General features: G+C 36.0%; 1 protein-coding gene across 17 annotated transcripts in view; it reads right to left on the bottom strand.

Annotated features, from left to right (window-relative positions):
• The window catches only part of RAPGEF2 (Rap guanine nucleotide exchange factor 2), a 309,303-nt gene that overhangs the window by 56,451 nt on the left and 237,580 nt on the right, over positions 1-15,272 (bottom strand). For all 17 annotated transcript variants that reach the window (XM_077139648.1, XM_077139652.1, XM_077139641.1 and 14 more), the window contains one exon: positions 5,094-5,271. In XM_077139648.1, the coding sequence (XP_076995763.1) occupies positions 5,094-5,271 (178 nt within the window). The remainder of the gene's footprint in view (positions 1-5,093; positions 5,272-15,272) is intronic.

A 15,272-nucleotide genomic window follows, 5' to 3' on the forward strand; every position in this document is an offset into this window, starting at 1 on the left:
AAAAGATCAAATATTACTATGCTCATCTGATTCAACTTAAACACACACACCTCCCCCCCCCCTTTTTTCTGGAGAGAGAGAGGACAGTAGGTGGGGAGGGAGGCATCTAGGGAAAACATCAATCAGATAGATGTTCACAGTTCATATAAAGACATCTGATTTAGCTAAGTACTTAAGGATGACTTAAATTTAACAAGGATAACAACAAAAAAGCTAAAGAGTGCTTATGTTTGGTTTTACTTTGAGAGAAACAAAATACCAGATCTTTCAAGCTATTGTACAGACCAAACAACACTCATTACACACCTAATCTTTAATGTTAATGCTTTATTGCCTTTTTTTTTTTTGTCATTTAAAAATCTTATTGCGGTAAAATATAAAATGCAAAATTTTATAAAATGCCCACTTTCACAACTGTCTTCACTTTTTATTGTAGTAATACATATACAACTCAAAGTTTTCCATTTTAACCATTTTCAAGTATACACTTCGATAGTACTAATTACATTCACAATACCCTATCATCACCAATATCCATAACCCCAACATTTTCATCACTACAAACAGAAATTCTGCACCCATTAAGAAATGATTCTGTCCTCCACTTTCCTACCACCAGCTCCTGATAAACAATAGTTATGTCTCTATGAAATTTGCTAGGTGAGGTGGTTTGAAGTGTTATTACCCCAGAAAAAGCCATGTTCTTGTTTTTCATATAAGCAAAGTCATACACTGTCTGTCTTTCTGTGTCTGGCTTATTTTGGTCAACATAATGCGTTCAAGATTCATTCAGTGCTTGGTGGCATGTATCAGAACTTCATTCCTTTTTATAACAGCATAATATTCCATTTGCATGTATATTTCACATTTTGTTTATCCATTCATCTGTTAATAAGCACTTCGGTTGCTTCTATCTTTTGGCTATTGTGAATAATGCTGCCATAAACATTGGTATACAAATATCTACTCAAATCTCAGCTTTAAATTCTTTTGGGTGTATCTCCCGAAGTGGGTTTGTCAGGTCATACAGTAATCCTATTTCCAACTTCCTGAGGAGCCACCAAATTGCACCATTTTAGAAAGCCAACAACAACCTAAAAGAATTCTAACTTCTCTGCAATCTCATCAAAAGTTGATTTTGGAGTCAACGTTTGAAAAAAGATGTTTTTATGTCCACTTATTCACCATACCTACCCAAATTCTACATAACATAATGTGGCATAAAAGAATTAAATATAACATTAAACAGCTGAATGCACCTATTCAAACTCTAAAGATGACTGGTGATCATCTTTTCTTTTACAATGCAAGTTTACTGAGATAAATTCACATATGCAATCCACCCAAAGTATACAATCAACGGCTCACAGTAATGGTCATCTTTTGACATTGAAGAAAGAATATCTTCATTCTTCAGAGTAATTGTTTCTTCTGGATTCAGTTCTCATAGACCAGAAAAAGTACTTTGGCAATTATTACTAAATTGTAAGCAATTTGAGAGCAGGACATTTTTGACAGGTCCAGCTCCTCGGTGGAAGACAAGTTGGCTAGACTCCAGCTGTCGCTGCAGCTGCCAGGACAAACTTGTGAGCGCTGATGTGCCTGCCCTCAACCTCTTCTTCAGAGCAGAACTCTGCTCCTGCTCATAGAGGTCTGCCACGAGCATTAGCCAGTGGCTGAGCAAGGACTCATTGCTTCTTTTCCTGTCAGCTTGTGCAGCCAAAAGTGTGCATCACTTCTATGTCTCTGCAGATTTCTTCTGCAGCTTGAAATGTTCTTGTCAGAGGAGCAACAAGTGCTTCTCCAACATGGCCACCACCTCTTCTGCCATGTCAGACCCAGCACTACCTCTGGTTTATTACTTTAAAAAAAAAATGTATATTTGATAATAGCAAGCATCAGAATTATCACTGCTTGAAAGTGAATCAGAATGTGAGTAAATTTCATTCACTGTGGATATCAACAAATATAGTTAAAAAGAACACAAAGGAAAAAAGTTGATGGTGATGAAAAAAAAATTTATTCCTTCTAGCATCCAATGTTCTGGAGCAGCTAGAAGGAAAAATCTGAGATGATGGTATGGTAACCCATGACAAACCTGGGGATCTGTCCTATAACTACTTGTTGAAGAGTGCTTTGAAAACTATGGCTTTTTTCTTTCTTTGCTTTGTATATACATTATGCTATACAATAAAAAAAGTTAAAAAGAATACAGCCAGCTTTGTAGTTATCTGTTGGAATCAGTACAGATCCTGTTTTCCAATCTTTCTGAGAGAGAAGTCCACCTAGATATGAAGCACTACTTCTTAAGTTTCCAGGAATGAAAGATATCCAACATATTCTAATTTCTTCCACAACAATTCTAAAATAAGGATCCAAAAGAGAAGACCCATTTGATTACAAAAGAAAAATTTTTGGATCAATTTGTTTCATAAGCCATGTTCAATCTAATTAGAAAACAGGACCTAGAAAAATGATCGGTGCATAGAAGGCACTCAATCACATTAGACGAACAAATGACTGGTTGCCACCATATGATATTTATTTATAAATGTTGAGCAAGTCCTTTAAGGGACTTCAATTAAATTTTAAATTTCTAATCCATGTTTTTGGTTTTTCTTCCTTACTTTCTTAGCATCTGTATACAGCTTAAATGGTAAAATTTTTTTTTATTAATTAAAAAAATTAACAATAAACAAACAAAATAAGATATCATTCCATTCTACATATATAATCAGTAATTCTTAATATCATCACATAGTTGCATATTCATCATTTCTTAGAACATTTGCATCGATTTAGAAAAAGAAATAAAAAGACAACAGAAAAATAAATAAAACGATAATAGAGAAAAAAAGTTATACATACCATACCCCTTACCCCTCGCTTTCATTTACCACTAGCATTTCAAATTAAATGGTACAAATTTGTCTCTCACAAAACACAGGCAAAAAGCCACCCTCACACACTTATACCCACACACCATCCTAAATCTAATCCCAATAATCTTGGTTCCTTGAGTTTTTCCCCAAATAATATTGGCTCAGAAAGACCTGCAGAAGTGGTAGAAGAGATAAACTGGGCTCAGAAAAGGGTGGTTACAGGTTCCAGACCCTGTGGCCAGAAGATGACCCTCAACAGAACTTGCTTTCACTCTCAGGACTTTAAAGGAAACATCCAGACCCGGAGAGGCATGGCCAGACACAAAAGCATCATCATCACTCAATCAACTCCTGCTCTGACAGGAAGGGCAGGTGAAGAGAAACTCAAGGAAGAGGAAGCAGGTGCAGAGCCACTTAAATTTTTAATCTCAGGGTGCACTGAAGAAAGTTTCAAACCCCACAGTCTCATCGGCTAACTGGTCATTTTGCTGTCTTCTTTCACCCAGTCTCATATTCAAATCAAACCAAAACAGGAGCAAATTCATCTACATGACAGTTGTACCAACTTTCCACTTGACTAATCTGTATATAATACGTATCTGAGGAATAGTGCTCACAGTACTAGTAATATTAAAATATTTTTGTCATAAACAAATTTTTAAAATGTGCATGAGGAAGAACAAAGGAATGTCATCACTGCAGGGTGCTGAAAATAGACGGTAATTAATATTTCAAAATTTCAACTTATGTGTGAGACTAAAGCAAAAAATGCTTATTTGGTACAAAATTTATATTTTGACTAGTGCATTTCCTAATATAACTTATGTAAATAGCTTGACTGAATACCATAAGTACTTGGAATCTTGGGTAGGACATGAGATTTTGTTGGTTTGTCCAGAGTGATGCCCCGATGAATCACAGAGTGATTCAATTCACCTTCTGGGAATGGTGAGAACGGGGAGAAATTCAACTTCCCCAAGTTGAATTCTTGATATTCTCACAAGCAGTGTGGACAACCAAAGCAATAGGCTGAGCCCCCAGTCTTGGGGTTTGTTCATATGTAACTTAATCCCACAAAGGATAGGTCAAGTCTACTTAAAATTTAGGCCTAAGAGTCACCCCCAAGAGAGCCTCTTTTGTTGCTCAGATGTGGCCTCTCTCTCCAGCCAACACAACAAGCAAAATCATCACCCTCTCCCTGTCTACATGGGACATGACTCCCAGGAGTATAGACCTTCCTGGCAATATGGGACAGAAATCCTAGAATGAGCTGAGACTCGGCATCAAGGGATCGAGAAAACCTTCCCAACCAAAATGGGGAAGAGTGAAATGAGACAAAGTGGCAATGGCTGAGAGATTCCAAACAGAGTCGAGACATTATCCAGGAGGTTATACTTAAGCATTAAATAGATATCACCTTGTTAGTCAAGTTGTAATAGAGAAGCTGGAGGGAACTGCCTGAAAATGTAGAGTTGTATTCCAGTAGCCATGTTTCTTGAAGATGATTATATAATGATATAGCTTTTGCAATGTGACTGTGTGATTGTGAAAACCTTGTGTCTGATGTTCCTTTTATCTACCTTGTCAACAGACGAGTAGAACATATGGAATAAAAATAAATAATGGGGGACAAATGTTAAAATAAATTCAGTTTGAAATGCTAGTGATCAATGAAAGCAAGGGGCAAGGGATATGGTATGTATAATCTTTTTTATTTTCTGTTTTCGTTTTTTATTTCTTTTTCTGTTGTCTTTTTATTTCTTTTTTGTTTCTTTTTCTGAATTCATGCGGGTATTCTAGGAAATGATGAATGTGCAACTAAGTGATGATGTTGTGAGCTGCTGATTGCATGTGCGGAACGGAATGATCACATGTTAATGTTTTAGTTCGTTTGTTGTTAAATTTTTTTAATTAATAAATAAATTAAAAAAAAATTTTTGTCATAAACAAAACAAAGAAAAGTGTTATGTAGAAGCTATGGAGGGTTTTACTAGGGAATTTCACTTAGAGTATTATTTGTTGACACCTGAAGTTAATGACTGAGTACAACTGACTTTGCAAATATGTTTAAACGAATGTTGTTTTCAGAAAGAAGATTAACAATTCAATGACCTTTTAAAGCCTATCATTCTGGACTCTATTATACCAGACAATAAATATCTCTAAATATTTTGAATTTGCTCGTAAAATCATTTTCTGAACCGAACTTACCAATATCATCATCTGTCCTATCAATTGGGTCCTTCTCCAGGCAGTCTCTCACAATGTCCCTGCTCATTAGAGGATCCGACGCCCTCTCAATGTCCTCTTCATCATCGTCGTCCTCGGAATCCACGGCAGTTTCTGGTAACCCACTCAGGTCCATATCACCAGCCTCACTTTCTGTGGCCTTAAGACAGATTCCCCACAAAACAAAACAAAACAAAACAAAAAAACATTAAAAAACTGTTTTAAGTATATGAAGTGTAGTTAGAAATAGTAATGTTTTGTTATAGTTATTTTTCTGTAGAAAATAAATATATAGGTTAGATATATTCAACATCCAACAATTATTTATGTGGCAGGTACTATGTAAAAGAATTCTTTTGACAAAATATGAGTGGACTTTATTTTCCATCACATTTGTAGTCTGGAAAATGATCTTTATCTCAATAATTTTTTTTCTTATTTGAGCTATCATATGGCATTTGAAACACAAAATTAAGGGGGAAAAAGGACAGTATTTGTTTACACCCCATTTTTCAAAGAGAATGGGTTAAACTAAGAAGGGTGACAATTTATTAATTCTGAGCAATTTCTTCTCCAAAAGAATAAGAATGAATTTAATAATCCCCAGAAGACTGAACTTTGTCTACTGTAATAGACAGTCTTTATAGAAAAATTAACCACAAATCAAAGTGGAGTTATAACAGAGAAGACAGGATTGATAAATACGCAAACAAAGCACTGAAATTAGTTGCATTATTCCAACGACGATTGTCAATGATAAATTGTACAGTAGTGTAAGAGATCACTTTGCCTACAGGCAACACATTTTCTGTTCTCATTCATCCACATAGTTGCTTGCACCACCAATTATATTTCAAGTTATCAAGATACACTCTAGCATTTGAATATTTTCTTAGTCACCAGAAAAGACTCTCTTCTAACTGGGCTATAGATTTCGTTGGTATTATCACAATAATATGTATATATGTAGAATATCAGTTTTATCCTAAATTATATATCCAGACTTCACTAACTGCTTTAGTAAAACTGAATTCATTAAATATTAAAACTATATAAAACTATAACAATCTTTTTATTTTTTTGGCATGGGCAGGCTCCAGGAACCGAACCCAGGTCTCTGGCATGGCAGGCATGTATTGTGCCACTGAGCCACCTTTCCACCATTCTAAAACTGTATCAATCTTGAACATCACAAATATGTGCCTTTCCAATTAAAATATTAAACTCTTGAAAATCTTATTTTACAATTATTTTAAATCTTTAGATTTAAATCTTATTAAATCTTATTTTAAAATCTTTAGACTGTTAACCACAACCTACTCTGCCTCTTTATAATAGACACATTTTAAAAGCATTAACTGTATGGAATGTTCATATCATAAAGTTAACCAAATTCAAATCACTCATGGCCCACAAGATTTTCAAAGAATATAATACATCTTATCTTTAAGAATAGGTAAATGAATATTTTTAAAGTAAATTAAAGATAAAAATATAAAATGTTGAGTCTGATAATAATAAGCTAATACTTAACACTAACAATATGTCAGGCCAGGGATTGCTCAAGTGCTTACATATTAATTCACTGAATCCTTAAAATAATCCTATAAATTAAGTACCATTATTAATTTTTATTTTTCTCTCTCTGAGATACAGAGAAATTCTTTTCTTAAGGTCACATTGCTGATAAATTGTGGAATCAAGATTAGAACCCAGGAGTGTTAACCACAACCTATTCTGCCTCTTTATAACAGATACATATGAATGTGACTTAAGGATCTACATTTTTTTTTCTATAATTAGTTTAACTAAACTATAACTATAGTTTATAATTTAGTTTAAGTCAATAGTTAAAGAATAATTTGTATTATGTTCTTAGGAAAAAGTTGTTTCACTTTTCTAAAGCTTTGGTTTATGTTAAAGAAAATAAGACTTAAGCCTACATTTTTAGGTAGCAAAATCATGTTTTAATATTTTCTAAAGTTTAGAAATTGGTTTTAATCACATTTTCAGATCTTTAAGTACAGTTTTCTTAACTAAAATACATAAATTATAGGAAAAGCCTAAGAAGAAAACAGCAAACAAAAAAGCTCATGTCTGCAAAGGTTCTTCAAACAATAGCCTTAATTCTTCTGCTTGGGGAGGAAGACCATTCTGTGTCGTCATGGCAAGCCACTTGGGAGAGAAGTAAAGCCATTACTGGCTGAGGCAGAGCAAATACATTGTGGTGTGCTCAGAAATGGAACACCTCCTACTTTAACTCAGAATTCACAGAATTATCTCAAGATCACAGAATGAAACTCAAGTAGACATTGATAAGATATAGTATGCTAAGGTCATGATCACAGAAAGTAGGTCAATATTGCTATCACCACCTGTCTGAAGTCTAGAAATGTGACAATTTGCTAATTGTTGCTATGATGACATTTTCACCCCAGTTTCATCTTAATGTTGAAGATTATTACTCATCACCTTATGTTTTCAAATATAATCAATCTGTCCTCCATATCCACAGTCTTTAACATTAGCCTAGAGTGAAGAAGGGTACTAGTGAAGATAGAAAAAAATATTTCTTTAAAATAATGTATTTTATGTGGGGCATGACCTCAAGGGGTGAAAGTCTCCCTGACAACGCAGGATGTGAATCCCAAGGGTGAACCTGCTCCTGGCAGCACGGGATGGACAATACCTGCCTACACCGAAAAGGGGGAGAAGAATTATAACAAAATAAGGTATCAGTGGCTGAGAGTTCAAATACAGCCAAGAGGCTATTTCAGAGGCTACCTGTATGCAAGCTTCAGCTAGATATTGCTATTTACCATGGCTTACCAAACCCCAAACAAAACTATTCTTGCCAACCCTATAGAACACGTAGGACTCTGAGATTCTACAAAGGTTCCATGCACTACGATTACTTTCCAGAAACCTACACTCCAATGGGTTCCTAAGCCAGATAAGTCTGAAACCCTGAGGGGCCACTCTCTCCTGAACATCAGGTTCGTTCCATCCCCTATCCCATATTACCTGTAGCCCTTTCCAACATGAAACAGAATGCACACAGCCCAAACACCCCTAAAGATTGGGAGAAGGATCAAAGGAGAAGGTGGCGTTATAATAGAAAAGACAGGATTTAACAAATGACTAAGACTGCTGAATCAATATATAGATATTTCTTTTAGTCTCCAATGTCTTGGAATAGCTAGAAGGAAAAATTTTTAATTGTGGAACTGTAACCCATACCAAACTCTGAAATCTGTTCTATAACTAATTGTTGCAGTGTGCTTTGAAATGTACTGCTTTTTTGTATGTACATTATTTTTCACAATAAAAAATTGTAAAAAAAAAAAAAAAAAACAGTATTGTATTGCTAAAGGTTTTCTTTAGTTTTTTTTGTGGGGGGTTGGGGGGAGGGGGTAGACCTGGTCCAGGAATCAAACCCAGGTGTCCCATATGCAAGTTTTTAACTAACATATGCTAAAAGATTGAAAACATATTTTATACCATCCCAAAGAAATTATTATCATTTATATGAATTATACTGCCTTAAACAGAACAAAGAGACTTTCAAATCTGAATTGGATTCATCTCTCCAAAATTAAACCCTACTCATGAAACATCATTAGTTGTTTTCTATCTGTTATGTGTATTCTATTTTTAAAGAAAAAATTGTTCATAAAAAAATTCATCAGACCAGTAACTTAGTACGTGATTTTCTTTTAAACTGATTATCCATTTCATTTAAAAAATACTGTAGAATTCCTTTTTTAAAAAATATTTTTATTGGAACTGTATGGGTGAGAGGAACCAAGATGGCGGCATAGTGAGGAGTGGGATTTAGTTCGTCCTCCAGAGCACCTAGTGAATAGCCAGGAAGAGTACAGAACAACTGCTGGGGCCACGTCAGTGACCACACACACAGCATACCCCAGTCTGGACAAGCTGAACTGGCTGCAAGCCCACCCAGAACCGTGAGTTCCCCAAGGTGTGGGGGCTGGTGCCCCTCCCCCACAGGCTGCTTCCCTGTGGGGAAAGGAAAGAGACTTTACTAGCAGCAGGAGCTGAGTACAACCAAGCTCCAAAAATTATCAAATTCTGATTACTAAAAATAGGCCCCCAGGTCAGCTGAACCTTGAGTAAAAGCTGAGGTTGCTGGTTTTTGCCCTGGTGTAGAGGGGGCACGGCTGACAGAAAATGGAAAAATAAAACAAAGCAACAAAAAAAGAGGTTTTTTTTGGATTAGACAGCACAAATATTTGAAAGGGTTTGGGTCCTGAAGAAAAGGAGGGGGCACACAGGACCTGGAGATACAAAGAGTAACGTACCAACTTAAGCTCTTGATTGGCAAAACTGAAGAACTAGGGTCCTGCTCTGAAAAGGACTTTTTTTTTCTTTTCTTCTTTGTGGCTGTAGTTCTACAGGTTCGCTGCTCTCTGGATACAGCTGCAAGGCTTCTCAGGCTAAATACCCGAAGCATGGGCATTATGCTTGGTTGAGAGTTTGTCTGGACACTGTGCCATCCCCAGGAGAGAAGTGGAGCCTGGCACAGGTGGAATCCCTCCCTCAAGGAATTGAGACCCAAGGGTCTGGAAAACTGAAGCATTAAAGCCACCCTACAACGTCTCTTCTGTCTCAGCCACACCCCCAGGAGGGAAAGTGTGCTGAAGTTAAAGGCACCACATTACCTTAGCTGGTGGACCTGCAGGCAGACAAGTGCCACATACCGGACAGAACAGGAAAAACACAGAGTCCAGAGGCTTCACAGGAAAGTCTTTCAATCTGCTGGGTCTCACACCCTCAGGGAAAACTGACACAGGTGACTCTTTCCTTCTGAGAGGAGGCCAGTTTGGTTTGGGAAAATCTGACTGGGGTCTATAATACCTAAGTAGAACCACCTAAGCAGGAAAAAGAGGCACCATATAGGCAGGGCAAGAAAAAGGAAAACAAGAACTGAAAAACTCTGATCTGTTAAACAAAACCTAAGCTAGAGGTCTAGAATAAGTTAAACTGAATGTTAAAGAACAGATAGACAACAAAGTCATCCAGTAAGAAAATCCTAGGTAAAAAAAAGTGAAAACAATCTCCAGAATAAACTAACTAAGGAAATTAAATGCTTAGACATGAGCAAAAAATAACGAATCATAGTAGGAAAACTGAAGATATGACCCAGTCAAAGGAACAAACCAACAATTCAAGTAAGATACAGGAGCTGAAACAATTAATTATGAATGTTCGAACAGACAAGGAAAACCTCAACAAATATCAAATCAATGAACTGAGGGAGACAAGAAACGAACAAAAAGAAGAAATTGGAAGTCTGAAAAATCACAGAACTTATGGGAATGAAAGGCACAGTAGAAGAGGAAATTATCACCCAAAATTTCCCAACTCTTATGAAAGACTTAAAATTACAGATCCAAGAAGTGCAGCGTACCCTAAACAGAACAGATCCAAACAGATGTATTCAAGACACTTACTAATCAGAATGTCAGATGTCAAAGAGAAAGAGAGAATCTTGAAAGTAGCAAGAGTAAAGCAATCCATCACATACAAGGGAAGCCCAATAAGACTATGCATTGATTTCTCAGCAGAAACCATAGAGGCAAGAAGACAGTGGGATGATATATTTAAATTACTAAAAGAGAAAAACTGCCAATCAAGAATTCTAAATCCAGCAAAATTGTCCTTCAAACATGAGGGGGAAATTAAAACATTTTCGGACAAAAAAAATCACTGACAGAATTTGTGACCAAGAGACTCTCTCTGCAAGAAATACTAAAGGCAGCACTAGAGACAGATAGGAAAAGATAGGAAAGAGAGGTATGGAGAACAGGGTAGAAATGAAGACTATCAGTAAAGGTAAAAAGAAGAAAAATTAGATAAAACACACAAAATCCAAAAGGCAAAATGGTAGAAGAAAGTATTGCCCTTAGAGTAATAACACTAAATGTTCATGGATTAAACTCCCCAATCAAAAGACAGAGACTGGCAGAATGGATTAAAAAACAGGACCCATCTATATGCTGTCTATACAGGAGACACATCTTAGACCCAAAGATAAACATAGGTTGAAAGTGAAAGGTTGGGAAAAGATATTTCATGCAAACAACACTCAGACAAGAGCAGGAGTAGCTATACTAATATCCAACAAATTAGACTCCAAATGTAAAACAGTTAAAAGAGACAAAGAAGGACACTATGTATTAATAAAAGGATCAATTCCACAAGAAGACAAAACTATCATAAATATTTATGCACCAAGCCAGAGTGCTCCAAAATACATGAGGCAAACACTGAAAAGAGAATTAGACACATTTAACACAATGGTTGGAGACTTCAATTCCCCACTCTCATTAATGCACAGAATATCTAGACAAAGGATCAATAAAGAAACAGAGTATTCGAATAATACAATAAATGAGCTAGACTTAACAGACATTTATAGAACATTACACAGCACAACAGCAGGATACACCTTTTTCTCAAGTGCTCATGGATCATTCTCAAGGACAGACCATACCCTGGGTCACAAAGCAGGTCTCAATCATATAAAACACCTTCTCAGATCATAAAGGAACGAAGTTAGAAATCAATAATAGGCAGTTGGACAGAAAATTCACAAATATATGGAGGGTCAACAACACACTCTTAAACAAGAAGTGGGTCAAGAAAGAAATTATAAGAGAAATCAGTAAATATCTCGAGGAAAATGAAAATGAAAACACAACATATCAAAATTCATGGGATGCAGCAAAGGCAGTACTAAGAGAGAAACAGAAATTTATTGCCCTAAATGCCTATATCTAAAAAGAAGAAAGGGCAAAAATGGAAGAATTAACTGGCCACTTGGAAGAACCACAGAAGGAACAGCAAACTAGCCCCAAAGCAAGCAAAAGGAAAGAAATAATGAAGATTAGAGCAGAACTAAATGAAACTGAGAACATGAAAACAATCGAGAAAGTCAACAAAATCAGAAGTTGGTTCTCTGAGAAAATCAGTAAGATTGAAGGACCCTTTGTGAGGTTGACAAAAAGAAGAAGAGAGAGGATGCAAAAAAAATTAGAAATGGAAGAGGAGACACAACCACTGACCCTGCCGAAATAAAGGAGGTACTGAGAAGACACTATTAACAACTTTATGCTAATAAACTAGACAATGACGATGAAATGGACAAATTCCTAGGAAGGCATGAACAACCAACACTGACTCGAGAAGCAATAAATGACCTCAACAAACCAATCACAAGTAAAGAAACTGGATCAGTCATTAAGAAGCTCTCCAAAAAGAAAAGTCCAGGACCAGATGGCTTCACATGTGAATTCTACCACACATTTCAGAAAAAATTAGTACCAATACTGCTCAAACTCTTCAAAAACACTGAAGAGGAAGGAAGGCTACCTAACTCACTCTATGAAGCCAGCATCACACTCATACCAAAGACAGACAAAGATTTTACAAGAAAAGAAAACTACAGACCAAGCTCTCTAATGAAGATAGATGCAAAAATCCACAACAAACTTCTTACAAATGGAATCCCACACCACATTAAAAGAATTATAGACCATGACCAAGTAGGATTCATCCCAGGTATGCAAGGATGGTTCAGATAAGAAAATCAATTAATGTAATACATCATATCAACTAAACAAAGCAGAAAAACCATATGATCATCTCGATTGATGCAGATAAGGCATTTGACAAAATTCAACATCCTTTCTTGTTGAAAACACATCAAAGGATAGGAATAGAAGGGAATTTCCATAACATGATAAAGGGAATATATGAAAATCCAGAGCTAACATCATTCCCAATGGGGAAAACTGAAAATGCTCTCCCTTAGATCAGGAACATGACCAGGATGTCCACTATCACCATTGTTTATTGAAAACTTTCCCCCTAAGATCAGGAACAAGACAAGGATGTCCACTGTCACCAATGTTATTCAACATTGTGTTGGAAGTTCTAGCCAGAGCAATTAGACAACTAAAAGAAATACAGGGCATCAAAATTGGAAAGAAAGAAGTAAAACTCTCAGTGTTTGCTTATCATATGATACTATATGTCAAAAACTCCAAAAAATCCACAACAAAACTACCAGAGCTAATAAATGAGTACAGCAAAGTGGCAGGTTACAAAGTAAACGCTCGAAAATCTGCAGTGTTTCTACACAACAGTAATGAACAATCTGAGGGGGAAATCAAGAAAAAAATTCCATTTACAATTGCAACCAAAAAAAAAAAATATTCAGGAATAAATTTAAGGATACAAAAGACCTATACAAAGAAAACTATAAGAAATTGCTAAAAGAAATCACAGAAGACCTAAATAAATGGAAGGGCATACAGTGTTCATGGACTGGAAGACTAAATACAGTTAAGATGTCAAATCTACCTAAATCGATTTACAGATTCAATGCAATACCAATTAAAATCCCAAAAATTTACTTTTCAAAAACAGAAAAAACAATAACCAAATTTATCTGGAAGGGCAGGGTGCCCTGAATAGCTAAAACTATCCTGAGAAAGAAGAATGAAGTCAGAGGTCTCACACTACCTGACTTAAAGCATATTACAAATCTACAGTGGTCAAAACAGCATGGTACTGGCATAAAGATAGATATACTGAACAATGGAATCAAATAGATTATTCAGATGTAGACCCTCTCATCTATGGACAATTGATCTTTGATAAGGCAGTCAAGCCAGCTCACCTGGGACAGAACAGCCTCTTCAATAATGATGCCTAGAGAACTGGATATTCCCATGCAAAAGAATGAAAGAGGGTCCATATCTCACACCTTATACAAAAATTAACTAAAAATGGATCAAAGACCTAAACATTAGATCTAAGACCATAAAACTTTTAGAAGAAAATATAGGTAAATATCTTATAAATCTTATAAGGGTTTCCTAGACCTTACACCCAAAGCATGAGCACTAAAGAAAGAAATGGGAACTCCTCAAAATTAAACACTTTTGTGCATCAAAGAAATTCGTCAAGAAAGTAAAAAGACAGCCTACACAATGGAAGACAATATTTGGAACCGATATATCAGATAAAGGTCTAGTATCCAGAATATATAAAGAGATTGTTCAACTCAACAACAAAAAGACAGACAACCCAATGACAAAATGGACAAAAAAGACATGAACAGACACTTCTCAGAGGAGGAAATACAAATGGCCAAAAGGCACATGAAAAGATGCTCAACTTCTCTGGCTATTAGGGAAATGCCAATCCAAACCACAATGAGATATCATCTCACACCCACCAGAATGGTCGTTATCAATAAAACAGAAAACAAAAAAAAAAATAAAACAGAAAACAGCAAGTGCTGGAGAGGATGTGGAGAAAGAGGCACACTTATTCACTGTTGGTGGGAATGTCAAACGGTACAACTGCTGTGGAAGGCAGTGTGGTGGTTCCTCAAGGAAGCTAAGTATAGAATTACCATATGACCTGGCAATATCATTGTTAGGTATCTACTCAGAGGACATGAGTGCAAGGACACAAACGGACATTTGCACACCAATGCTTATAGCAGCATTATTTACAATTGCCAAGAGGTGGAAACAGTCCAAATGTCCATCAACAGATGAGTGGCTGAACAAGCTATGGTATATACCTACATTGGAATGTTACGCAGCTGTAAGACAGAATAAAGTTATAAAGTATGTAACAACATGGAAGGACCTTAAGGACATTTATGCTGAATAAGATTAGCCAGAAACAAAAGGACAAACACTGTATGGTCTAACTGATAAGAACTGACATCAGTGAATGAAGTTGGAGAATTTCAGTTGGTAACAGACCGTCAGGAAATAGATACTGGGTAACTGGAGATGAACGGATACAGACTGTTCAACAGGACTGATTATAAAAATTCAGAAATGGATAGAATACTACCTAACTGTAATACAATAATGTTAGAACACTGAATGAAGCTGAATGTGAGAATGATCGAGGGAGGAGGCCTGGGGGCACAAATGAAATCAGAAGGAAAGGTAGACAATAAACACTGAGGTGGTATAATCCATGAATGTCTAGAGTGTATAATGATAGTGACTAAATGTACAAATTTAAAAATGTTTTGCATGAGGAAGAACAAAGTAATGCCAATATTGCAGAGTGCTGAAAATAGATGGTAATTAATATTTTAAAGCT

The sequence above is a fragment of the Tamandua tetradactyla genome, chromosome 22 (genome assembly GCF_023851605.1).
Source record: "Tamandua tetradactyla isolate mTamTet1 chromosome 22, mTamTet1.pri, whole genome shotgun sequence".
Taxonomy (NCBI): Eukaryota; Metazoa; Chordata; class Mammalia; order Pilosa; family Myrmecophagidae; genus Tamandua; species Tamandua tetradactyla.